The sequence below is a fragment of the Tachysurus fulvidraco genome, chromosome 11 (genome assembly GCF_022655615.1).
Source record: "Tachysurus fulvidraco isolate hzauxx_2018 chromosome 11, HZAU_PFXX_2.0, whole genome shotgun sequence".
NCBI lineage: Eukaryota > Metazoa > Chordata > Actinopteri > Siluriformes > Bagridae > Tachysurus > Tachysurus fulvidraco.
The window spans coordinates 5,437,097-5,462,450 of record NC_062528.1 but is presented as its reverse complement, the minus strand read 5'-3'; the positions used below and the strand labels follow the sequence as shown (position 1 = coordinate 5,462,450).

Below are 25,354 nucleotides of genomic sequence, written 5' to 3'. Positions count from 1 at the left end.
AGATGTTTTCCGGGAGCGAAGTCCAGAGACGAGGAGCAGTGTGACTAAAGGATCTATGGTAGTTAAAAGGGCAGGAGGGGTAATAAGGAGCCTAGATGAGGAAGAGCGAAACATGAAATTCTATTCTTTGTATATTTCTATTCTTTATTTTATTCTCTTTTTATTCTTGTTTTTATTTTTTTTATTTTTTTTATTTTATTATTTTTTATTTTTATTTTTATTTTGTTACAAGGACAGATAAAAACATTCACTACATGTTGTACTATGTATGGATGTGTATTTGTCAAATACACATCCATACATAATACAACATTTAGTGAATGTTTTTATCTGAGGTTTATTTGAGGATCATGTGTTTTTAAAGACAATGTATAAAAAAAATACTAAAATCCTTAGATATAATAAATGAATGAATGAATGAATGAATGAATGAATGAATGAATGAATGATTAAATATGAGCTCAAATAACTTTGTATTTGTAGTTTTTTAAAATGTGAATTTCTGTTCGTTTTCATGAATTAATTCTGAAAGACGATGAATACACAAAGACGTCATCTTGTGTCCCTCAGATGGAAAACACTCTTCATGTATGTGAACATCACAATGCTGATGCATTTTTGGATTGTTTTCCCGTCTTCATCAAAGACAAAATTAATCTTTATATTAACCTTTTGTTCTATGTTTATGTTCTGTAAAGCTGCTTTGAGACATTGTCAATGGTAAAATGTGCTATACAAATAAACTTGAATTGAATTGAATTGAACTAAAGAAACCTGGGAACTGATGACTATCTTTTAATGCAGTAGAAATTTAAACTAGGTTACAGTGTTTGGTGAACAGGTTAATCTTCTTTAGCAGCGTAAGTTTTTGCCCTTCATGTAAATTTCAACTGAACTCAAAACACAGCAGAATTAACAGGATTAACACCAACAGTGGGAATTATGAAATCTTTTCCCTGGTGATTGATTAAGTTTAACAGAGCTATTTTAGTACAAATTTCATCAGATTTCAATCAATCAAACTATATTTATAGAGCACTTTAAAACAACCAAAGTTGACCAAAGTGCTGTACAGAAGAATATATACACATAAAATACTCAACTCATACAAGACATTAAGATTATAATAAGATTTAAAAACGAATAAGAGAATTTTAAAATGGATCCTAAATTGTATGGGCAGCCAATGAAGTGATGCTAAAATAGGGGTAATGTGCTCGTATTTGCGCGTGCCAGTTAACAGACGTGCTGCAGCGTATTGAACCATCTGCAGACGAGCAACAGAAGACCCACTAACCCCCACATACAGTGTGTTACAGTAATTTTGTTTGTTTGTAATTTTGTAAGTTTGTTTGTTGTTCTGGGCCAAGGCCTCCAAATCAACCGAAGGAGTCCCAGTGGTGCCACCAAAAACCATCACCTCTGTCTTTTTTTCATTAAAACTCAAAAAATTTAGAGACATCCAGGCCTGGATATCAGCAAGACACTCGAGTAACGGTCTGACAGTGTCGTTCTTTTTAAGAGGCACATAAATCTGGCTATCATCTGCGTAGAAGTGGAAAGACATGCCATGCTTCCTGATTATTGATCCTAGTGGGTATAAATACAAAGAGAAAAGAAGAGGGCCTAAAACTGAGCCTTGTGGGACAAGGGAGAGGAGCAGAGGAGGACTCAGAGTCACTACAATTGACACAGAAAGTCCGACCGTCCAGGTAGGACCTAAACCATTCAAGTGCTATGCCCTTGATGCCCACACACTGCTCCAAACATGAAGGGCTTTCAAAAAGGCCATTAATTGACTACAGACTATCTTTTCAAGATTTTTTGAAAGAAAAGCTAGTTTGGAGATAGGCCTGAAATTTGCAAGATCTGTAGGATCCAGCCCAGGTTTTTTAATCAGAGGTTGCACTACTGCATGTTTAAAATTTTTTGGAACCACACCTGAAGACAGACTGCTGTTAACAATTGCAAGAACAGACGGCCCTACAGTAGGAAAGACCTCTTTAAAAAGCCGAGGAGGAACAGCATCATGTGGAGAACCCAAGGGCTTCAACTGATCAACAGTCTCCTGTAACACAGACAAGATCACAGGCACAATCCTGTCAAAAACAGCAGAACAGAGGACAGGGATTGAGGGATCATAAGCAGAAGGTGAAATAAGAGCTCTAGTGTAAGTGACCTTATCAATAAAAAAGTGCAGAAAATTTTCACAAAAAACAGTGGTGGCATCAATACAGACAGTTTGTGGAGCATTAACAACTGAATCAATGGTCTTGAATCTTGATTTTTGTCTATGTTTTATTGTTTTATTGTATCATCTGTTTTGTTTATTTTAGGTTTATATTTGACTTTGTTCAGCACTTTGGTCAGCTCTGCTGTGATAAATGTGCTATATAAATAAACTTTACTTACTTACTTACTTACGTACTTACTTACTTGAACAAAACACGAGGCTTGTTACAGTTTGCTAAAATAATTTCAGATAAATATTTTCTTTTAGCATTTTTCACAATTGTCTGATAATGACACCAGCAGTCCCTTAGCATTTGAAGTGATACATGCAGCCTGTCCTTTTTCCATTTGTGCTCGGCTCTGCGACACTCACATCTGGCAGCACGAGCCGTGTCATTCAGCCATGGCTCAGATTTAGTTTTAGGCTGCCTAATTTTCTATGGTGCTATGACAGTTTGGCAGGTAGAGTGCAACTATGAGCTAAGCTCATCTGAATCATCACATATAGTCTCTGGAATAGCACAGTTCTGATTAAAAACGGGCGAGAACTGAACAGCAGTGGAAGGGTTAATGATGTGACAGCATGAGATTCAACTGTATTGCAGGCAAGAGCTATCTCAAACAGTACTGGCATATGATCAGAAAAAAACTGCGTCTACTGTAGATCTCTAGGTTAAGAACAGGCAAACCATACGATAGTACAAGATCGAGTGTGTGTCCGCACTCCTGTGTGGGACCACACTCATGCTGCACAAGATTAAAAGAGTCAATGACGTATAAAAAGTCGTTAGCCATCTGGTTATCAGGACAACACACATGAACATAAAAATCTCCAACAAGAAGGACACGGTCGTATTTAGGCATAATTTGAGCCAGGAACACAGAAAAGTCATTTATAAAGTCTTTATTGTATTTGGATTTGACCAATCACACATAATATTTTTATGCAGTCAGAATAATTACAACACATTTACATCATTTGGCAGACCCCCTTATCGGGAACTTAAAAATTCATATCAATTTCATAGAAGTAAACAAGGATGAGGATTTAAAGGATGAGGATTTAAAGGCCTTGAACAGTTCCCAGCAGTGGCAGCTTGGTGGACCTGGGATTTTAACTCACAATCTCCTGATCAGTAGCCCAACACCTTAACCACTAAGCTATCACATCCTCCTCCACTTCCTACTTCATAGAGTTACTACTACAGAAAATAATAGACTATAACAATTCAGAACACATGGTCTTAGCTTTCACTGTTATGGTGATATTACACACACACACATACACACACACACCCACACACACACCCACACACACACACACACACACACACACACACACACACACACACACACACACACACACACACACACACACACACACACACACACACACACACACACACAAAGATATACACACACACGTTTCATAAAGCCAAATAACACAGACCAGTTTAATAAAGTTGATGAATGACTAAAGGACATTAAACACTGGATGCTGAAAAACTTTTTCCAGTTTAATTCTACTAGAACCACACACACCCAGAAGTAAGCTTTCTGATTATGTAATAACTCTTATTGACTCCAGAACTCATTGGAAGATTACTCATATATATTGCCAAGATAAGACATACATAATTTTAATGTGACCTCTAGGTTGGATTATCGTAATTCCTTGCTGTCTTTATGTTCCAAATAAGCGCATAAACAAGCTCCAGTTAGTCCTATACTACACTGTAGGATATGACCACATGACTCTTAATCATATTCATAGTGGTTATAAACTGACTTATAAATTACTGAATGTTTTTGCACTGCAGCGCATTTGGTCTTTATTCCTCAGCCACACCACGTTCCATCAGAAGGAGCAGGTTTTTTGTTGGTGCCTAGAATAATGAAGTGTACCGCATAAAGGTAGAGATTTTGCTTACTAGGCCATGTAGTTATAAAACTGCACACAGTGCAAGTCCTTAAATCTGAGTTGAAAACATATTGGTTTAGTCAAGCTTTTCATTAATTGTGAATATCAGAGATTTTTATCCTTACAGAACACCAAAGTTTGCAACACCAACACTATATGTTTGACATAAATTGTTCTACAGTTGTATTAGTTTCATTTCCCCTGTTTAGTTTGTCACCTGTTCTTTTTTTAAGTACTCAGTCTCTCACACAATTAGCTCTTTGTTTTAAGCCTTTTTGTTATGCCGTTGTCTTGTTTAGCCACTGTTTTGTGTTACCCGCTTGATTCCTGTGTGCTTGTCATGACCTGCTTTGTTCTGCTTTTTGAATATTCATATTTTCCAGTTCATGTTTTTCTTTACCACAGTAGTTTTGTACATTGGTAGTTTCGTTCAGCACAGAAAATAAAGATATCTGCATTCACAACCACTTTTATCTCTGTTGCTGACATTAATGGCTTTTCACTGGGTTTGTGGAAATAGAGAGTTCTGGTTTGTATGTTGTCAACACCAGCGTAGGTTCTTCTTAAATCTGATTTGCGTTCTAGCGATAAAATTTCAATCGTATTTGATTTCACTGTGTAAGAACTGTTCGGTTTTTTAACTGAAAAACCGAACAGTTCTTACACAGTGAAATCAAATACGATTGAAATTTTATCGCTAGAACGCAAATCAGATTTCTGTTTAATTTCATAAACAGGATATTCTTTGATTTAATAAATGCAATGGGAAAATGCCCCTGACATCTTGACATGTTCATACAGGATCTGACAATTAACCTGAACAGCAGGGAACAACCGTTAGAGCAGAACTCAGCAGCAGTGAACACAGCAGGGAGAACACAGCCTGAAGATCATTGAGATTTACTGTGGATGAAGATGCTTTGGATAAACATGCTTGATTGCTGATTTTGATAAAGATGTCTGATTTCTGCTTGAAATTGTGCTGATTTCGTTAAAGAGTGCTTTGAACTGCAGCTGATGTGAACTGATGTTTTGCACACAATTCTCCATCAGTGAACGGTTGATACCTTAGAAATGAATGGCACTTTTTTGATTATACAGTACACGGTTATAGAAGGAAAATAATCACATGCGGATTTTCCTCACTACGCTCATTCCAGATAAATACACAATTAAAATTTAGATCCTGAATTTATATATTTCTGTTAAGTTGCTTTGTGACACCGTGCGATGTTAAAGTGCAAATCAAATTGAATTGAATTGCATTTAATTGTAGCTACCTGTAATAAGCATGAGGCCTAAATAAAATGGTTAATATTTAAGAGTGATTTTTCAAAAAAAAAAAAAAAAAAATCTATGTACGAACTTTTATTATGAAACAAAACGGATTTCCTGAAGTCGAGTCATTTTTTTCTTGCATCTGACTTCACACCTAAATAACTCTCTGCTCCCTATATAAGTGCACTATACAATGGTTAAAGTGCACGAGTGTGTGCCCTACATAGTGCACTACATAGTCCTCAGTGAGGTATTTGAGATTCGACACATAGACTTTAACCTCATATCTACCCTAGTCTAGACACATTAAACATTAAATACTCCTGACTACTGTTTAGTAACATGGCTAAATATGAGGAAGTTAATGTTCATGGTTATGGAGAATTTACCAAAGCTGTAGATGAGAGAAAAGGAAAAGATGTTTTTGTTTATTTCAGTGGTGACAAAGATGGGCAAGGGAAAAGCTGGTGTCCAGATTGTGTGAAAGGTGAGAACTTCTCATGTCATGGTTTCTGCTCGAAATTGTGCTCATTTAGAGGATACATGGGAGGATAAATGCTTAAATTTGTGCAGTACAGAATCTCTTAACCAACCAGGAAATATATTCTGATTTCCTAATCAGAAACACTGATGAAACATAACAGCAAAAATGTTCCTCTTTTTTTGAAGTGTTTACTGTAATGATGCACTGTGTGTAATTTGGGCTCAGTTTTATTCCTCATGACTTCTCAGGGAGTTTTTCTCTTTTCCACCATCACCTCTGGTTGTTTGTTACTCATCTAAATGTTTCTGTTTAGTATAAATGTTTATGTTAACAGCCCTAAACTAATAAAACTACAGAATTGTTCAATCTAAACATACACCATCACTCCTATTTAGAGTACCCAGAATCCCAGTTATATATACTAGAGTGAGGATCATTTTGATTAGACTTTAGCTGTAACTGTAAAATATTTGCCTTATTTTTCTATCGAAATACAAATGGCATGTAAATCTTTCGTCTCTTTTTGCCTCCAGCCGAACCTGTGGTTCGAGGGGAAATGGCTCATCTTCCTGAAGGATCCGTTTTCATTTACTGCCAAGTGGGAGACCGGCCATAGTGAGTTACCTGTTTATAGACTGTACGTTATTTCATGTAGCATAATATTCAATGTGCATCCTAACTATCACTGCACTCCATCAGAATCAGCCAGTGACCGCAGCTTTTGCTGAAGAACGATGACATAATCTCAGAAAAATATAGTTGAACCTGTGATGAGATCTAGTGAATGTTTGATGCAATTATAACGTATACGGTCTGGCAGCTCATTTTGTTTGAGCTGTTTTGGATCTAACTTTGTTAAATAATCTAAAGATTTCAGCAAAATTCTCAGCCTCACAAAAAGTCTTGAATCCAAGCTCTGAAAATTTGCCATTACAAACAGGAGACACTTTGTTCTTATTTTTCCATAGACTTTATGTAGGAAACAGATTTATTGCTGGTGTATGGACGTTATCTGCTCCTGCTCCTGTCTATGTCTTTGGAGCAGTTATTAAAATAAAAATAGATTTTACATCATAGACACGTTATTTGCTATAAAACGGAAATCTTGGTAGCCGTAGTTTATTCATAAACTAGTCCGTTTTGGTGTGAAACCGCACCTCTGGCACCCCTGTCATTAAATACCCTGATTGCTGTTCCTCCCATGAGGATGTGGCAGTGTGATACCTGCCCCAATAGGCCTCTATTTGTGCTCGGTCCATTTTCTATTTTTGACCACTTTTTAGCACAACATCTAGAAAGGTGAGCAAATTGTCATAGATCTGAAATAGAGCGACTTTTCTTTTCTTTCTTGGTCACTCGAAAGAGGTTAAATAGTATTTGGATGGAATTTATGAACGTTTGAATTAGATTTAATTTGATTAAAAAATTTTGATAAAATTTGAATTCACAAATGAACATTTTACTAAGTCATGAACGAGAATAATGACGATACAATTACTAGAGATAAATAATGAGTAATATTTAGATTACTACTACTCTTAGTATTACTTTTTATTATTATTGTTCCTTCGGTTGCTCCTTATTCAGGGTCACCACAGCGGATCATGCGGACCACATGATCATGGCCCACATGATGATGATAATTTTAAAAATAATATTTCAGATATTAAATCACATATAATACAGCATTGATTGTTACTAGGTACAAAATTGTCCATGGAACCTAACAGACAAGCTCGTATATTACTATTTAGTCAACTGTAATATTAAATAAAACAGATTTCCGAAAGCTTCCTTTGCAGTTAAAACACAGATGCAGGTAAACATGTAGACCTGATCGTTTAATGACGGCATAAAACCTACTTATGAGTCTTGTTCCACTATACAATGCAGATGTTTCTTATTCAAACAAACTCCCTAAATGTATTACAGTGTGTACAGTTTAGTTCAATGTAAAAGTTCTATCCACTGTTCAGTGTTTCTAGTTTTTTTTTTCTTGTCTTGTGTAAGTATAATAGATGTATTAAAATGATCCCTTTAGTAAAATCCTTCTTCTTCTCCTCCAAGCTGGAAAGATCCAAGCAACGATTTTAAGAAGACTCTAAAACTGACTGGAGTTCCTACTCTCCTACGCTACGGCACAGTATGTTTATTTCCCCTTTAGCAGGGTTCTGATACTAAATTCGGAATGATTGCTATGTTATTATAACATTATGCGTAATGATGCTGTGTCGCGTATTAATAACGATAACGTGTTCTACGCTTCCTGTAGCCGCAGAAGCTGGTGGAGGAGCAGTGTTTCAGCGCGGAGCTGGTGCGCATGATGTTCACAGAAGACTAACTCCTCTTGCTGGTGTTTTTGAAGCATAATAACAACTTTTATCTAATGTTTTGCCTCAGTATGATCAGATTTGTGTTCGCTGTGGGGTAAAGGGTATCATCTAATCCTGTATCTTGAGTCTGTCTCCAAAAGCTTTGATTGGTTTGGAAAAGGTATAGCTTGTGCTCACAAAATCACAAGCACAGACAAAATCTTCCATTTATTCATCAGTGAGAAATGTGAAATCATTTGCAACCATAGAATGTCATTTGTACTCGTGCGCAAAATAAAACACTTATGAACTTGTCGATGCTACTGATTTGATGATTAGTTCTTCACTCGTGTCACGTTTGGGTCATTTTTATTCGGCTGGTATCCAATCTGTTCATAGATGCTAAAAAATTCAACACTGGACTCTTTACAAATGTGCAATAAGCTCAGTTGTCCTTTGTTTAGTGTGTTACATGTTTAAATATCACAAAAAAATGATTTTATGAGTTTGTGCAAACTGTTAAACGATGAAAGCGACCCAAAGACAAGACGTACAACACTACAGTAAGTGATATTTAAGAGCATCGGATATGAAATATAATATAATATATATATATATATATATATATATATATATATATATATATATATAGGTTTGTAATGTACAATGAGCCTTAACCTATTCTTTAAGAGGAAAAAGTGACCGATATTTAGCGCTGCAATCAGTAAAGAAACGTTTCGACATGAGCAGCTACTCAAGAAACCTCAAGAATTTACTGCTAATTATTTTTACGCAGTGCCAGTTCATAAAATAGCGGGCTGTAAATGAACAGGAATTGCTAGGTGTACTTTATTTATCTTGAGAGAAAATGGGAAGGAAATTGGGATGATAAACACACAGAATACATTCATCTACATACACAGATTGGGCAGGTGACGTGACGTGACATAAAGCTAAGTACGGTGACCCATACTCAGAATTTGTTCTCTGCATTTAACCCATCCAAAGTGCACACACAGCAGTGAACACACACACACACAACGTGAAAACACACCCGGAGCAGTTGGGGGAGACCCGAACCCACAACCTTAGGGTTAGGAGACAAACTCTCTAACCATTAGGCCGTAGTTTAAATACAGCGTGTGTATACGCAGTGCAAATACCAGTAATTAAAAATAGTGAAATGCAGAAACACTAATAATTATTTAAAATAAATAATATACAAAAAAGTCCCCAGTTGGATTCTGAATTTGGGATCCTATCTGCTCCACATGTTCTCTGTACGCATGTACAGGTTAAATTGCCCTTAATTGTGATTGAGTGTGTGAATGTGTTTGCATGGCACAATTTCCCAACCTTTGCCCCGGTGTTCCTGGGATAGGCTCCAGATCCTGCACTATCCTAACGAATATGTGACGAATGAATGATGCTCCTACAGGTTCTCCCAAATGGTGCATGTCGAGAATTATTTACCTTGACATGCTAACATAACAGAGTACATAGAAGTTGAAATTTTTGTTGAAGTTGCTGACGTAAGTCGTGGAGATGACGGCGATTCTCGCTGATGCTCGACTTAATGTCGCTGGTGCAATATTGGAGACTTTTTATTTGTCATGTACACACTTATATACAGGATATTACTTGCAGTAAAATGACAACATGGCCTACCTTATATTGTGCATGTAAATGTATTTAACATGCTGGTGAGTTCTATGTAGTAACAGTAAATTGCAGTGTGCAGTAAGGAGTACTGTGGTATGGAGTACACACTACAGTGTGTTAAGGAGTCTATTGGACTGAGGGAAGAAACTCGTCCTGAGACTCTCAGATTTAGCTATCAGACCTGATCACAACAGGCTGCACATACCGTTGGTGGGGTGGGCCGTTTGGGTGTAGCTCAGGTTCTGCATTGTCTGCAAATGGTTTACATTAATGGGAAGTGGTGGCTCTGGGTTACTGATCAGAAGGTTGGGCACAGCATTCAGGCTATTAACCCTCTCTGCTCCAGGGGCTCGGTATCTTGTCTTTCCCACCGCTCTAACGATGTGAAGAAACTTTGTGGACATGTGACCATGACACCCGTGTCTGCTTTTGAACATCCTAATCCCAACATTTCTTTAGCAATTAGAATAATCTCCACTGTTCAGGGAAGATTTTTTAGTAGATTTGAGAAGTGTGGCTGTTGGGATTTGTGGGATTTGTGGGATGTTGGAACAGAGGGATGTGGTAGCCTAGTGGTTCAAGGTGCTGGGCTACCAAGCAGGAGGTTGTGAGTTCAACTCCCATATCCACCAGAAAGCCACTGCTGGGCCCCTGAGCAAGGCCCTTAACCCTCATTTTTTATTATTATATAATAAGATAAAAATGTAAGTCGCTCTGGATATAAGAGTGTCTGTTAAATGCTGGGTATTTAAATGTGCTAAGTCAGCTACAAGATGTTAAATCTGATGCTCAAGCTACAAGATTTCTGGTAGAAATGGCTTCCTTTTTTTTTTCCTATTTTTATTAATTTTTTTCCATCAAGACAAAAAAAAAAAAACACCCTACAAGAAATTAAATACCAAAATGAACAACTACAATTGGAACATAAAATAAATAAATAAGTAAAATAAAATAAAAAATAGATTACATATGAGATTAAAAATGAGATAATATTTTGATAATACAGTAATAACTTAAGAAAATTGCAGCAATTCTGTGTTCTTTAACCTTGTTTTGCTCAGGTCCCGAGTTATTCTGCTGTCAAGTCCACTTGACTCCATGCAGAAGTGTAGAAAGGGAATCCAGATGTTCATTCATTCATTCATTCATTCATTCATTCATTCATTTTCTACCGCTTATCCAAACTTCTCGGGTCACAGGGTGCCTGTGCCTATCTCAGGCGTCATCGGGCATCAAGGCAGGATACACCCTGGACGGAGTGCCAACCCATCGCAGGGCAAACACACACTCTCTCATTCACTCACGCGATCACATACTACAGACAATTTTCCAGAGATGCCAATCAACCTACCATGCATGTCTTTGGACCGGGGGGGGAAACCGGAGTACCCGGAGGAAACCCGCGAGGCACGGGGAGAACATGCAAACTCCACACACACAAGGCGGAGGTGGGAATCGAACCCCCAACCCTGGAGGTGTAAGGCAAACGTGCTAACCTCTAAGCCACCATGCCCCCAATCCAGATGTTATAAAAGTCATTTAACTTCCCTTTGATAGCAAATGTCTGTTTTTCCAAAGCAAGATTTGAGGACATTTCCTTGATCCATTGGTTAGAAGAGGGTCTTTGAGTACCCTGTGGCAAACTAAAGTGTATTAATTTTATGTTTTCTTGCATTTATGACCAACCATTTATTGGGTATATATGGAATACCCATAGTTTGGGTTCAAGAGGAACATTATCTCCAATTAACTGACCAATCATAGTAAGAATTTCCTTCCAAAATCTTTGAAGCTCTTTACATTCCCAGACACAATGGAAAAGTGAAACCAGTTTCTTCTTTGCACTTTGTACAGTTGTCAGGGATGTTGGGGTTGAACCTGTTTTAATTTTACAGGGGTAATGCAAAGGCTTACTTTAAGGTGATATCTGTGAGTTTAATCACTTCAATGCAGTTTTGGTGTGAGATTACATGTTTACATGCTGTTTAAATCCAGCAAGCTGTTTACATGCTGTTTTTGCACACTTTTTTGCTCTTTGCACATACTGTATAACATTTCAGTCGTTTGCTGTTCTGCACAATTCTTCACATTATCTCAGGGACCTGCTGCTATGAAACTGGTTTCATTCTAGTATTACTGCATGCAATATTGTTGAACATACAGTATTTACATTGGTTGTGTTGCCTCTGTTTATTGTCTTTCGTGTATTGTCTTTTTTGTATTTTTTTGTATTGTCTTTTGTGTAATGTCTTGTAATTTTTTGTTTGCACTGTCTTGTCCTGCACAGTCTTGTCTGTCTTGTCCTGCACTGTTTGCAGGTTGCACAGATGCACTTTATGTATCTAGGACTAACTTACTAAGTCCTTAGCTCTGTCTTTGTTCTATGTAGCACCATGATCCTGGAGAAACATTGTCTCATATCACTGTGTACTGTCCACTGCTCACGGTGTGTGTGTTCACGGTGTGTGTGTGTTCAGAGAGATGCAGAGAACAAATTCTGAGTATGGGTCACCATACTTAGCCGTATGTCACTTTCACTTTTTCACTTTATATGGTTGAAACGACAATAAAAGCTTCTTGACTTGACTTGACTGCAATACCGGGACTGACCGGTAGGTGTCACCTGTGCAGTGTGTAGTAAAGAGGGCGGTAGCAGCTCCGTTTGTGGAGACGCGTCTAAAAGCAGAGCGCATTCCTTAACAGCACTCAGTGTATCCAGCCCGGTGTGTGTGTATGTGTGTGTATGTGTGCGTGCGCGTGTGTGTACAAATAAAGCGGCTCCACGGCGGTTCGGCTTCCGTTAAGCCTGCTGAGGTTTTATTCCGAGCTCGTGGGTCGACCTACGGGGTAATAAACACGCGCGTCCTCCGTGAGCGGCGATGTCGGAGTTCCTGGTGAGTCTGTTTGGTGAGCGGCTCGTCACCGGAGAGAAAGCCGAGGTGGACGTGCACGCGCTGGGCAGCGGGCTCGCGCTGGTCGGCCTGTACTTCGGCTGCAGCGTGAACGCGCCGAGCCGCCAGTTCAACAGCAGCCTGGCTGACTTCTACTGCCACTTCAAAACATCCTCCGAGCACAAGGACAAGCTGGAAATCGTCTTCATCTCGTCCGATCAGGACCAGAAACACTGGCAGGACTTCTTACAGGAGATGCAATGGCCGGCTTTGCCTTTTAAAGACAGACACAAAAAGGTCAGTATGAGACGAGCACGCGCACATTAAATCTCTGCTGCAGCGGCCGGATTAAAAATCTCTGCTGCAGAAACCGGATTAAATCTCTGCTGCAGAAACCGGATTAAATCTCTGAAAATCTCTGCTGTTGCAGCAGCCGGATTAAATCTCTGTTGCAGCGGCCGGATTAAATCTCTGCTGCAGCGGCCGGATTAAATCTCTGCTGCAGCGGCCGGATTAAATCTGTGCTGTATTCATAAGGACATGATGGCTTAAGCTTTTGAGATATAAAACACTTTGTCTAAATGTGTTATGTGTTATAAAAACAAACAAAAAAATGAAAATTGCTTCGATGTTCGTCTAGAAATAGTGAGACGTTGATGTAGAATAGCAATTTTCATTTTTTTGTTTGTTTTTATAACACAACACATTTAGACTAAATGTTTTATATCTCAAAAGCTTAAGCCATCATGTCCTTTATGAATACACGAGAGCTTCACTTTTATTGTTGAATCAGCATCTAAAGTGGGGAAGAACAGGCTGGTTTATTTCTGTCTCTCTGTCCTTTTAAAGTAAAACTTTAGACTTAAACGACACTAGACGGTTATTTATTTAAAGCCTAAACTTTGCTTAATCACATAATTGTACAGGGCCTGGTTTCAGGGAGGTGAAGAAAACCTAGAAAGATAAAAGTCTTCATTTTCTGCTCTTAATCTCAGAATGAAACTAATCTCTAATAAACCTGAAACCTTATATAATATATACACAAGATCCACAATGCTGTCTCTTTTGTGTGTGCGAAAGCAGTGAGCTGTTATTAAAATTAGCTCCGAGACCATCTCCAGACCAGCACAGCTTTTAATTATGTATTATAATCTCTACAGTAGTGTATTAAGATTTAAAACAACGCCACACCAAGGCGGTGTTTTTTAAAGTGTCTCCACGGTTTTATTTCTTTCAGTGTTTTTATTTAGAGATCTGAAATCATTTTAATTTTTTTTCTTGTTTAAATCGAGACCATGTGCTGGCCTTGAAATCATTTGGAAAGAATGTGTTGTAATTGCAGGACATTTATTTTTCCCTTATTAAATACCATAAAATTGATTTTCTAGTGTGAATAAATTTTCTTTTCTGTAACTAATTTACACGATGCTATCTATCTATCTATCTATCTATCTATCTATCTATCTATCTATCTAGCTATCTAGCTATCTAGCTATCTATCAATCAGTTTTTAATCCAGTGTTTTCTTTCCTGTTTTTTTTTTATTTTTTATCTATCTATCTATCTATCTATCTATCTATCTATCTATCTATCTATCTATCTATCTATCTATCTATCTATTCATTTTTTAAATTTTTTATTTTTATGAGACCATGTGCTGGCCTTGAAATCATTTGGAAAGAATGTGTTGTAATTGCAGGACATTTATTTTTCCCTTATTAAATACCATAAAATTGATTTTCTAGTGTGAATAAATTTTCTTTTCTGTAACTAATTTACACGATGCTATCTATCTATCTATCTATCTATCTATCTAGCTATCTAGCTATCTAGCTATCTATCAATCAGTTTTTAATCCAGTGTTTTCTTTCCTGTTTTTTTTTTATTTTTTATCTATCTATCTATCTATCTATCTATCTATCTATCTATCTATCTATCTATCTATCTATCTATCTATCTATTCATTTTTTAAATTTTTTATTTAAATAGATAGATAGATAGATAGATAGATAGATAGATAGATAGATAGATAGATAGATAAAAATAAAAAAAAAACAGGGAAGAAAACACTGGATTAAAAACTACAGGTCTTGCTAACAGACCTGATTCTGGTGATTAATAATTGTAAGATAATATAAAGGGAGCTGACATGGTGCGTATTCAAGCCAAATTCATCACAACATCTGTTTGTAACATTCAATCACTTTTACCACATAAAACAAACTCACTCATTTTTTTCCCACCGGCTCTGCACAATATTCCATTACAGCACATCCCAGAGATCTCCGTGCACAGGGGAAACGACCGTTTTGTAGCAAAATGTCTTCCGAAATCTCTCATACGTATCCTTGAAGAACGCCTTTGACGGAAGAAGAAAGTTTGCTAGGAGAAGATAAGAGCAGAAAAATGGTTTAAAGAAAGACATCTGAATCACAGTCGAACTACACGCAGAAAACCAGACATCTGAGGATGTTGTCTAGCTTTAAATAAAGTCACGTTTTGTTAAGAAGATGTAGTAGTATAGTATCAGACACCCTGTATGTACATTAATATAAATAGATGTGTTTTCATATTTGTTACATGGAATACACCCATAGGATATTGTCTCATCCCTGGTATTGATCTTCAATTCAATTTTATTTTATTTCTAGAGCACAATGCAGCTCCATATTAATGTACAAGGATGTACAGGATATATATTTAACATTTATGAACTCCTTCGTCTAAATCAACCTCTATATTATTACCGTCGCTAGCTTTTTGGATGTTATGCATAGTGTTGTGATTTGTATGCAATGTGTTAGGACATGCATCTGGATTGTGTTCTGATTTTCACCACTGTCGGTGTCGGTTTTAGTCCGTCGTCTCAGCGCCGCCTTTCTCTGCATGTGTTTACATGTTGTTTTCACAGACACACGTCAGCTGTGCGGTTAATAAAACCCAGTGGTCTTCTGTGTGCATGCATCTCACTGTGGATGTGTCAGTAAAGGCTTAGAGGTTTCACTGGAATGTGGTATGTGGAATTTGATGTGTGTGTGTGTGTGTGTGTGTGTTATAAATGATCTGCTTTTACACAATGCAGATTGGATTAGTGCTGCGTTCTTTCCTGGCACATAATCGATCATAATAAGGTCTGTTTGGGAATTTAGTCCCAAGTGCCTTCTTTAAAAGATCTCGTGTAAATTGTAAGAACCTCAGATTGTTCAGTAATGCTGTATGATCGCACCGTGATGACAAAACATCTTCCAAATGCTAGATTTATGTCCATTCTTTTGGCACCGTGTAAAGTTTACACTTTATACTGCTGCATCTGGCTGAATCCGAACCGACAGAACGGCTGAAATATTATTTAGGGTTTGTTTTTAGCCTTCGGATGACATTTGGTTGCTCGTTAGAGCTGATGTTTGTAGACGCAGTGTGTAGATGTGGTGGATTGGCTGGAAGTCATGGTGCTGGTATTTACAGTATGTCAATGGTTTCTTGTTGTACATCCTGTTTTTGTCTAAAGATGATAATTCTGGGTCTAAAAAAAATAACGGACCACACAAGCTTGTTTAAAATGTAAAGCATGCTTCTCCACCGTAGTCTTTATTCGTCATCAGTACAAAACTTTGGTATTCATTCCTCCAGAACCTCGGAAATATCACCTCTCTCTGACTCGACTGTTAAATCACAGCGTAAAAGTTATTTATTTAGTACTTCAGCTTCTCCTCTAAGGATATATCTGAAATATAAATATTTCTATTTATTTATTTATTTATTTATTTATTTATTTATTTATTTATGTCCCTGATTGGAATTTTGTACATTTTGTCTGTTTGTTTATTGTTGCTTATTCGTTTCCTCTCTTATGTCTATTAGCTTGTAACGTAAAATGTCTTGAGCTGGGAACATGTGCTATATCAAATAAAAAAAAAAAATAATAGTAAATTTTTATAAAATAATGACAAGAATTGTAATTATTATTAGTAGTAGTAAGAGTAGTTTAAATCAGAAGTATTTATTTATTTATTTATTTATTTATTATCATAAATTATGAATTATTCTCCAGTTGTCAGAGGAAAACAGGACACCGGTTCTGTGGTTCTTTCCATCTTCCGGTCTTTAGGTCTATTAGAGTCGTATTGAAACCCGACCTGATTTGTGTGTCCCGGGCTCAGTGGCAGCTGTAGGTTTGTGTTACAGTATGAAAGCCCTGCAGAGCTCCTGAGAGTTTTATGGCACTATGATTGATGGCTCGTATGTTCTTATTTGCTCAGTGCTGCAGCTTCGAGCGTACGGACTCGGGGTGTTTTGGGGGCTGAAGGGTGTAATTAAAGTGTTCATCCGTGCTCCTGGCTTTACTGGAAAGCTGCATGGATACTGATTGACTGAGTGGATTGTCCATGAAACTCTCTCTCTCTCTCTCTCTCTCTCTCTCTCTCTCTCTCTCTCTCTCTCTCTCTCTTTCTCTCTCTCTCTCTTTCTTGGGTCTAGAAAATATAGGCACTCCTCTCAACGCATCAGTTTCCTGGATTAATCCTTGAACTGTTGTAATTTATGATTATAGTATATTATAATGCTTAAGATCGCTTAAGAGTTACATTTATATTCTTTCTCTTTCTCTTATTGGTTCTCCTCGGCTCACCTCTATCAGTCCATCTCCTCACTTCTTTCTTCTTCCTAATCTCAAGCCTCGCCCTCTTCTCTTCCTCCTCTCACATCAGATGCAGGTTTCCTGACACGTTTCCATGCCCACAGTTCAGCCCCTTCTTATCACACCGCTAGACATTCAACAGGAAGCAGCTTCATTACAAACTGCATAGTAACGAATGTGGTTTTATTCATCTACACTGGGAACGAGTACTGCTTTTCCCTCCACAGCCACTAATCACTGATATCATCCAGGCTCTTAAATGGATCATTTTTCCCCCTCATGCTGTTTGCTTCTTTTTTTCCTTTCTCTCATGGTGACTGTTTGCAGTAGGGCACAGAGGAAAGTGGACAGAGATGACAGAGTAGTGCTGTCGTTCTGTCCTGCATCAGTGTCTAACCCTAACACTAACCCCCTCCTTAAAGCGTATGAAAGGGAGCAGACGTCTGGACTGTACTGGGGGAGGCTGGATTTGCCTTACAAGGACATGCTGCAGGGAGAGCAGATCGTAAATCAACTGTGGCCTCGAATCCCCTCACAGCCTGGATCTGCCAGCAGTGTGAAGCAAATGGCAGTTTGGCTGGAGAGCGAGAGCGAGAAAGAGACACACACACACACAGAGGGACATTGTGCCCATCTCTGCTACTCGGCTCTGTTGTGCGGGCACAGAGACAGCTGCCACGAGCTTTTGAGCAGGTTAAGAGGTGCCTGTCATCAGTGTGAAAACAGCTGACATGTTCTCGTCACATCACCCGGAGCTCCACTGCATCACTCGCTTTGATTTCAGCATGTGGGGTTGGAAAGCGATCTGATCCTTCTCTACACGCAATAACATGCGCTCACTTGTCAGTGATGCTGAGTTTGCCTTTAGGCAGTGAGTTTACTCTGCGTGTCCTCCTGGATGATAGCTCGAACTGGTAGTGTGTAAAAAGAAACGGAAAATTTGTTGTTGTGTTTTTTTCCTCCTGGAATTTGTTATATGATGAAGAGTTCAAGCCCAAATGTTTTTATATGCACGCTCAGGATCAATTTGTATGTCTTCAGAAATTAAGAATGTTTCAGGAAAATTAGGAATTATGAGAATTATTTGGGGAAGGAACAGATAATATCTCTAATAATAATAATATCTCTCAATAATAATAATAATAATAATAATAATAATAATAATAATAATAATAATAATAATAATGCATCCAGTCAATTTTAATGTCACTGAAAATTAGCCTGGAGTTTATCCCAGGAGGCTCAGGGCACAAATCAGGGGAAATCCTGGACAAGGTGCCAAACCATCACAGGGCGCACGCACACACACACACACACACACACACACACACACACACACACACACACACACACACACACACACACACATACACACTATGGAAAGTCAGCATACAATACAATGTCTTTGTGCATGTCTTTGGAATAGGGAGATGATTATGATTGTAGTATATTATAATGCTTGGCAGGAGTCGAACCCCCAACTTCTGAGGTACGAGGCAAAGGTTGCTTTTATTATTATTATTATTATTATTATTAATAATAATAATAATAATAATAATAATAATAATAATAATAACAACATTATTATTATTATTATTATTATTATTGTTGTTGTTATTATTATTATTATTATTATTATTATTATTAATAATAATAATAATAATAACAACAATACTATTGTTATTATTGTTGTTATTATTATTATTAATAATAATAATAATAATAATAACAACAATAATAACAATAGTACTAATATTTATCATTATTATTTGAATTATTATTATAGGAGGAAAACCTGAGCTTTGTGTTATTTAATAAGTAAAAAGCTAGTTCATAAGCTGAGTTACTTGGTTGTAAAAGTATCATATGACGTGGTTCGAACGAGCAGAATTCAAACTAAGAAGCGTCACATCACCCGGATTTTAACAGAAACGGTTCGTGCTTTCAACCAACATGAATATGATTTCATTAATTAATTGAAAAGCAGTTTGAACAGAGTTTGGTTTAAGCAGTTCAGCTGAAATCTTCTGAATTAGTCGGAGCAACAACTTGCTAGACTCACCTTGTTTGGTTGTTTGACCTGAGCGGCCAGTTTAGATGCTAAATCTGTTTGAAGTGATTTCACCGTGTGTGTGTATGTGTGTGTTTGTTGCCTGCTGATTTCCAAATTACCCCACAAACTGCCTCCCTGCCCCTGGCTACACTTCACAGATTCAGTTAGCGCCCACAATGTTGTATCTGAATGAAATGGCTGTGAGCTGGGACAGCTGGCGTGTGCTCGTGCCAGGTCTGGATGGATGGAGCGAGACGTCTTTGACGCGCTTTAGTTCACTTATTCGAAGCTTCTGGAGGGCGGGCAGTAAACCGTCTGCTAGCTGCGCTGGGGAACTTAAACAATAGCTGTCAGGTGTGACCTCAGGGCAAACTGGCCTCCCAAGGAGAGATCGTTTTTTAGTCGAGCCAAAGAAGCCCTTGTATTGCTTTGCTGTCGATCTGATGAGCAGCGGATAAGAAAAAAACTCTAGACCTGGACACGGCTTAGTCTAACAGAGTCTTACTTCCGCTCGGAGATTTACTGAAGGCTTTCTTTTTAAGCCACTGCCGTCAGATTAAAGTGGAGTGTTGGAGCCCAGTCCCAACAGGATGGTGTGATTTTTACAATAGAATCCAACTCCTTGATAATCAGAGGAACTCAGATTATTCTTAATTACAGCAGATTTTCTGCAGTGTCATGTGATGTCATCACAACAGGCATTCAGCCCTCTTCAGTGTGTCAGACACTAGTACAGCTTTCCTACAAAGTCATTTTATTTACAGCAGATGCCATTATCCAGAGAGATGTACACTGGAGTCTTCAGTCTTTATTAATGAATATATCAGTAGCGGTTCACTTGGTCGCACCCTGAGGATACCATGAGGCTATAAATATAACCCACAAAAAGATTCTTTTTTTAAATACATGTATTTATTTATTTAGTTTTTTTTTTAAAATGTATAGAATTTACTTATATTTCATATATAAAAATATTTATTATATTTTAATATACTATGTAAAAAAAGATGCAAAACTAAATACGCTTTTAATATATAATATATGTTTTTTCTAGTAGGAGTTTAAAAGAAAAATCCTGTTCTGGTAGGAAGTTTTCCATAAAACTAAAAAAGCTCAAAAAAAAAATAAAATTTGTACAACAAATAAAAAAATTAAAAAACCTGGAAAGATTCAAAGACGAACTGCAGAGGAAACTGAGTACGTTCAGTTCCTTTTTAACCTCGTCTAGTTTTCTGGAGTTCCCTTTCCCCGAAGCCTGTTAAGACATTTGTGCTCCATGTGCTTGAATGATGCTTTGAGGATCTGAGTAGAAGCTTCGTGAAATCAGCTTCATATATTTAACAGCTGCATACAGTATGTGTGTGTGTGTGTGTGTGTGTGTGTGTGTGTGTGTGTGTGTGTGTGTGTGTGTGTGTGTGTGTGAACCCATTAACCTTTTAGAGCCTCGTTCCTCTGATTGCTGCCTGTTGCAGCTCTAGTACTATTTCCTGCTTAATAACCCTGTAATGGCTTCCAAGCTCGAATCCTCACCACCACAAACTCCTGCACATTGCATCTCTTTGGTTTCTTTTATTTTAAGCTCTCAATTACATGTTGCTTTTTTGTTCCCTGTTCTCCTAAGTACCCTCGTTAAACCACATATTCACAAAAAAGGATTTAAGATCAAGCCGAGGTTAGACGTACAGAAAAATAGCAGCTGTGTCGGAGGAGCGGGATTACGCTCGGGGTCGAGCTCATTCACACACACGTGCTCTGGGAAAATGATCAGGGGAAATAAGCGTTAAAGTACTTGAGGGTTCAGTGTGTAGATTTGTAATAAGTAAGTAATAAGTTCTGCCTGCAGCTCGCCTTGGTAATTATTGACTCAAAATAATGGAGAAGTCTAAAAATGGAAGGATTAAAAAAAATATGATTTAAAAAAAAATTATTATAATATATATTAAATAAAATATATTTTGTTATTTAAAACTATTATCTCAGTCCAGAATTAAGGGGAAAAAAGTTATTGTGTTCTAGTAAAAACAATGCTTTTGTTGTTGAAGCGTTTTGTGAGGTAAACTAATAATAATAATAATAATAATAATAATAATAATAATAATAATAATAATAAACAATAATAATTAATACTTTTTGACATTTTTAGTTAGTAAAAAAAATGTTTCCTGTTATTTTAAGAATATTATTATTATTTTTTTTCCATAGATTTAATCTCCTGTAAGCCTTTTGTGTGAATTGTATCCCTGTTCCTTTGTAGATTAAATCCCATTACAGCATTTAGGAGCTTTACTTCCACAGGCAAAAAAAAAAAAAAAGGAAAACTGTTTCTGAGTTCACAAAGCCATTGTGGTCATTTGCACAGATTTTTCTTTTTTTTATGAAACCTTATACCTTTGTCTATTCTTGGAGCAGGTTCTCTGTGGTAGATTAGACACGCAGAGAGGAGTGAAGTCGAGGTCAATGTGTCACACACAGTGTGTCTGATTCCTCTGTGGTGAAGCGCAGCACAAACACACCACCTTGTGCTAGCGGTTACGTCGGGGTCAGACCTGCGGCTCGTCTCTCCTTTGCTCTGGTGGCTCACGCAGAATCAGACAGTTGTGTGTTTTACTTTTTAGCTTTGTTGAGAGCTACTGAGATGTTTGTAGAGCTGGACTCTATTTCCTGTCACAGCACTTTATACAGCATCTCAAAGATCTTCACTAGTAAGCGATTACCTGTGGGGTTGAAGACAGCAGAGCGTGATTCGTGGCAAAAAGCAGCACTGCTTCTCCTTCTCGTGATATGATGCAGATAAACACTGCTGAATTTTACACTCAACACCAAATCTCCCTCCAGAGTATTTCATTTTAGTGGCACATGAAACGCTAGCTGCTCCGCCCACTGATAAACGTTATTACTATGGCAACCACCTCCTGGTGACTTGCAAGTAGTGCCGGCTGTAAGGAAAATGTAGGTTAATATTAATGTACAGGCTCAAATACATTGTTTCTTTAACAGATAACTGACTGAGACGTTGATGGATAGATGGACGGATGAATAGATGGACGGATATATGGGCACAGATGTATATATGGATGGATATACCAGTGGCTGGATATATGGATGGATGGATATATCAATGGATGTATATATGGATGGATAGATGCATATATGGATGGATGGATGGATGGATGGATATATAAAATGATGGATGGATATATGGATGGATGGATGGATGGATGGATGGATGGTTTCATATATGGATGGATGCATATATGGAAGGATGGATGGATATATAGATGAATGGATATATCAATGGATGAATGAATATATGGATAGATCTATATAGATGGATGGATGGATGGATGGAAATCCATTTTGCATCTAACTGAAGTGCAAATAGAAACCTGTGCAAAGAAGCAAGTGCGGCTAAATATGTGAATAAATGTACAACACATAAATAAAGCGATGGCAAATGTGTGTATTCTGTACAATTTATTTAAACAGAAACCAAGAATATATACAGAGTGTGTACAGATACTATACATATACTGAGGTAATTTAGAGTAAGCATTAAGTTTACAGTTATATACACTTATAATTATGTAGAGACATGCCACATAATTTAACACTAAAAAATAAACGGCTCAAGAACCAGGATGATGTTTAACATAAGTTAAGCTTCGAGAGAGAAAGAAGTAACACTGGTGTAGCTGATGTAACATAAGCGACGATAGGAAATTGTTTTGTAGACGTTCTACAGCATGAAACGTGCCTATAAACTAAAATATGTGAACTTTTTTATTTTACTGTGTCAGATTGCTTCGGTATACAGTGAATTAAACCACTTTCGCACATCTCAGCCTCTGCACTGAAGAATAATGCAGTGATTTTTATGCCCCAGCACTGGTACACGCTGATCAGAGGATTACATGGAGCCTGGGCACAGAGTGGGGAACAGTTTTGGAGCTAAAAATTGCTGATCCAAATGTGTGTTTAAGGATAAGAATTTAAAAGCACAGGTTTTTATTAGATGATGATGTTCTGCCCTGGAGGTATCTAGCTCTTACCTTTCTCTCCTTCAGCTCTATAAATTGCAAGTTGCACAGAGTGGGTGGTGGATGACCTGCTGTTTACAGACTGACGCTGCAGATGTGACTAATGCCACAGCAGCACGGTTTCTCCTATTTAAAAGCATTCTTCAGCAAATGTCAGTCCCTCAAGGATTTCATCAGGGTTTTTGTCATGGTTGTGGCCAAAAATGCTCTCGTTTGTTGGATTTTTTTAGTTTCTTTTTTTAGTTTCTATAAAATTTGCAATGCATTGTGCAGACTTTTTTCTTTTTTTTGCGGATCGGTGAAATCACAAGGACACGTTTTTTTTATTTTAAGCTCAAACCGGTGGGTTATCTGATCCGCATGCTTCTTGAATTTCGCTCAAGACAAAAGATTTGTGCAATTTCTGTGAAAGCTTTTTTTTTTTAGAAAATTTTATAAAAGCCTGAAATGTATTTCTGACATTGATCGTCGGCTATTTTTCTGCTTCTTCACATGTGGATTGACATAATTGACTCAAGTATTTTTCACATTGTGGTTCACCATGCTTACAGCCACAAGAACATGCAGCTCTTTTTTCTCCTGCTGAGCGGGCAGCAAAATTATTGGCCTCGTTATTAATTTTTGTAGAGTTTCAAGCGTGTCATATGATACGTCTCTGATCCTGGCACCCAGTCCGATCCAGAATCCCGGGCCACAGATACATGCATGCTTGAGAAACTCTGTGAACCCTTTCAAAGCTAGACAAACTCCTTGTCTCAGGACGTGTCTCTCTGTTCCTCTAAAACTGCTTCAGGTTTCACACCAAGGCTTGATGTTGGGGTGTGGATAAATTTCCTTTCTTTTACTTTCTCCCTTTCAGTGTCGAGCTTGTATCTCGTATTTCAGTTTTCTCCGTGTGGACCGAAAGCCCAGGGGATGGAAACGAGGTTTGGGCTTCGTGACTGGTTACTCGTCATGTGTGCAATTAGTGTCTTGTGACCTGGAAGCTACTGCATGCTGCCTGCAACTGGAAGCGGCTGTGAGTCAGGCACATAATAACAGTTTGCTGAAAAGTTTGGAAGTAATATCTAAACACAAAACGTATTACCTGGAGTCAGCATTGTTCTACTGATGACCACAAGTTTCTCTTTTCCTCCCACATTTCCACTTCTGAACAGCGTGACAGCTTTGCTCACATCTGCAGAACTGAGTTACTCTCGTGTGTGTGTGTGTGTGTGTGTGTGTGTGTGTGTGTGTGTGTGTGTGTGTGTGTGTGTGTGTGTGTGTGTGTGTGTGAAATATTTCAGGAGTGATTGTGATTGTTGTGATTGTGTATCTCTGTATACACACTGTGCAGGCTATCAGACTAAACAATAAGAGAAAGGTCAGGACGTGTTGCCTTGTTAATCCTGTCAGAAAGACATGTTGTGGTCCTATAAGAAGCCCTGAGCTGCTGTGAAGCGAATAGACGAAGGAAGAAGTTTCACAGACGTGGAATTAAAGGGTCTGTTCAATTCATTTGGCCCGATAATATGTAAAGAATAATCCACGGCTAGATGAGGATTAAATGAGTTGGGAATACACACATGGAGGGAAGGAAGCACACGGTGTGTTGTGGAAGAAGGTTCATAAATAGTTATGAGAGAGAATCAGGAGAATGAGATCGAGAGAGAGAGGGAGAGAGAGAGAGAGAGAGAGAGAGAGAGAGAGAGAGAGAGAGAGAGAATTGGGGAGTGAATAAGGGCTTGAGAGAATGTGGGAGAAAAAGAGAATGAAGGAGCGAGAGAAAGAGAGAATGTGAGAGCAAGAGAGAGAGAATAAGGGAGTGAGAGAGAGAGAATAAGGGAGCGAGAGAGAGAGAGAAGAAGG

General features: G+C 37.9%; 2 protein-coding genes across 2 annotated transcripts in view; both read left to right on the top strand.

The window, feature by feature from the left end:
• Nucleotides 1-5,577: 5,577 nt before the first annotated feature.
• Nucleotides 5,578-8,543, top strand: txndc17 (thioredoxin domain containing 17). The gene is made up of 4 exons (XM_027136516.2): nt 5,578-5,918; nt 6,449-6,530; nt 7,983-8,058; nt 8,188-8,543. The coding sequence occupies exons 1-4, from the start codon at nt 5,774-5,776 to the stop codon at nt 8,254-8,256; spliced, it is 372 nt and encodes a 123-aa protein (XP_026992317.1). The 5' UTR covers nt 5,578-5,773; the 3' UTR covers nt 8,257-8,543.
• A 4,029-nt stretch (nt 8,544-12,572) lies between these two features.
• The window catches only part of nxn (nucleoredoxin), a 66,492-nt gene continuing 53,710 nt past the window's right edge, over nt 12,573-25,354 (top strand). The window contains exon 1 of the mRNA XM_027136845.2: nt 12,573-13,077. Coding sequence (XP_026992646.1) covers nt 12,769-13,077 — 309 coding nt within the window. The 5' untranslated portion in view covers nt 12,573-12,768. The remainder of the gene's footprint in view (nt 13,078-25,354) is intronic.

Excerpts from the sequence above, each read along its gene's own strand:
- txndc17 (XM_027136516.2), top strand. The coding sequence starts at position 5,774 with ATGGCTAAATATGAGGAAGTTAATGTTCATGGTTATGGAGAATTTACC. Across the intron at positions 5,919-6,448 it reads GTGTCCAGATTGTGTGAAAG|CCGAACCTGTGGTTCGAGGG; the intron begins GTGAGAACTTCT and ends TTTTGCCTCCAG. Across the intron at positions 8,059-8,187 it reads CTCTCCTACGCTACGGCACA|CCGCAGAAGCTGGTGGAGGA; the intron begins GTATGTTTATTT and ends CGCTTCCTGTAG.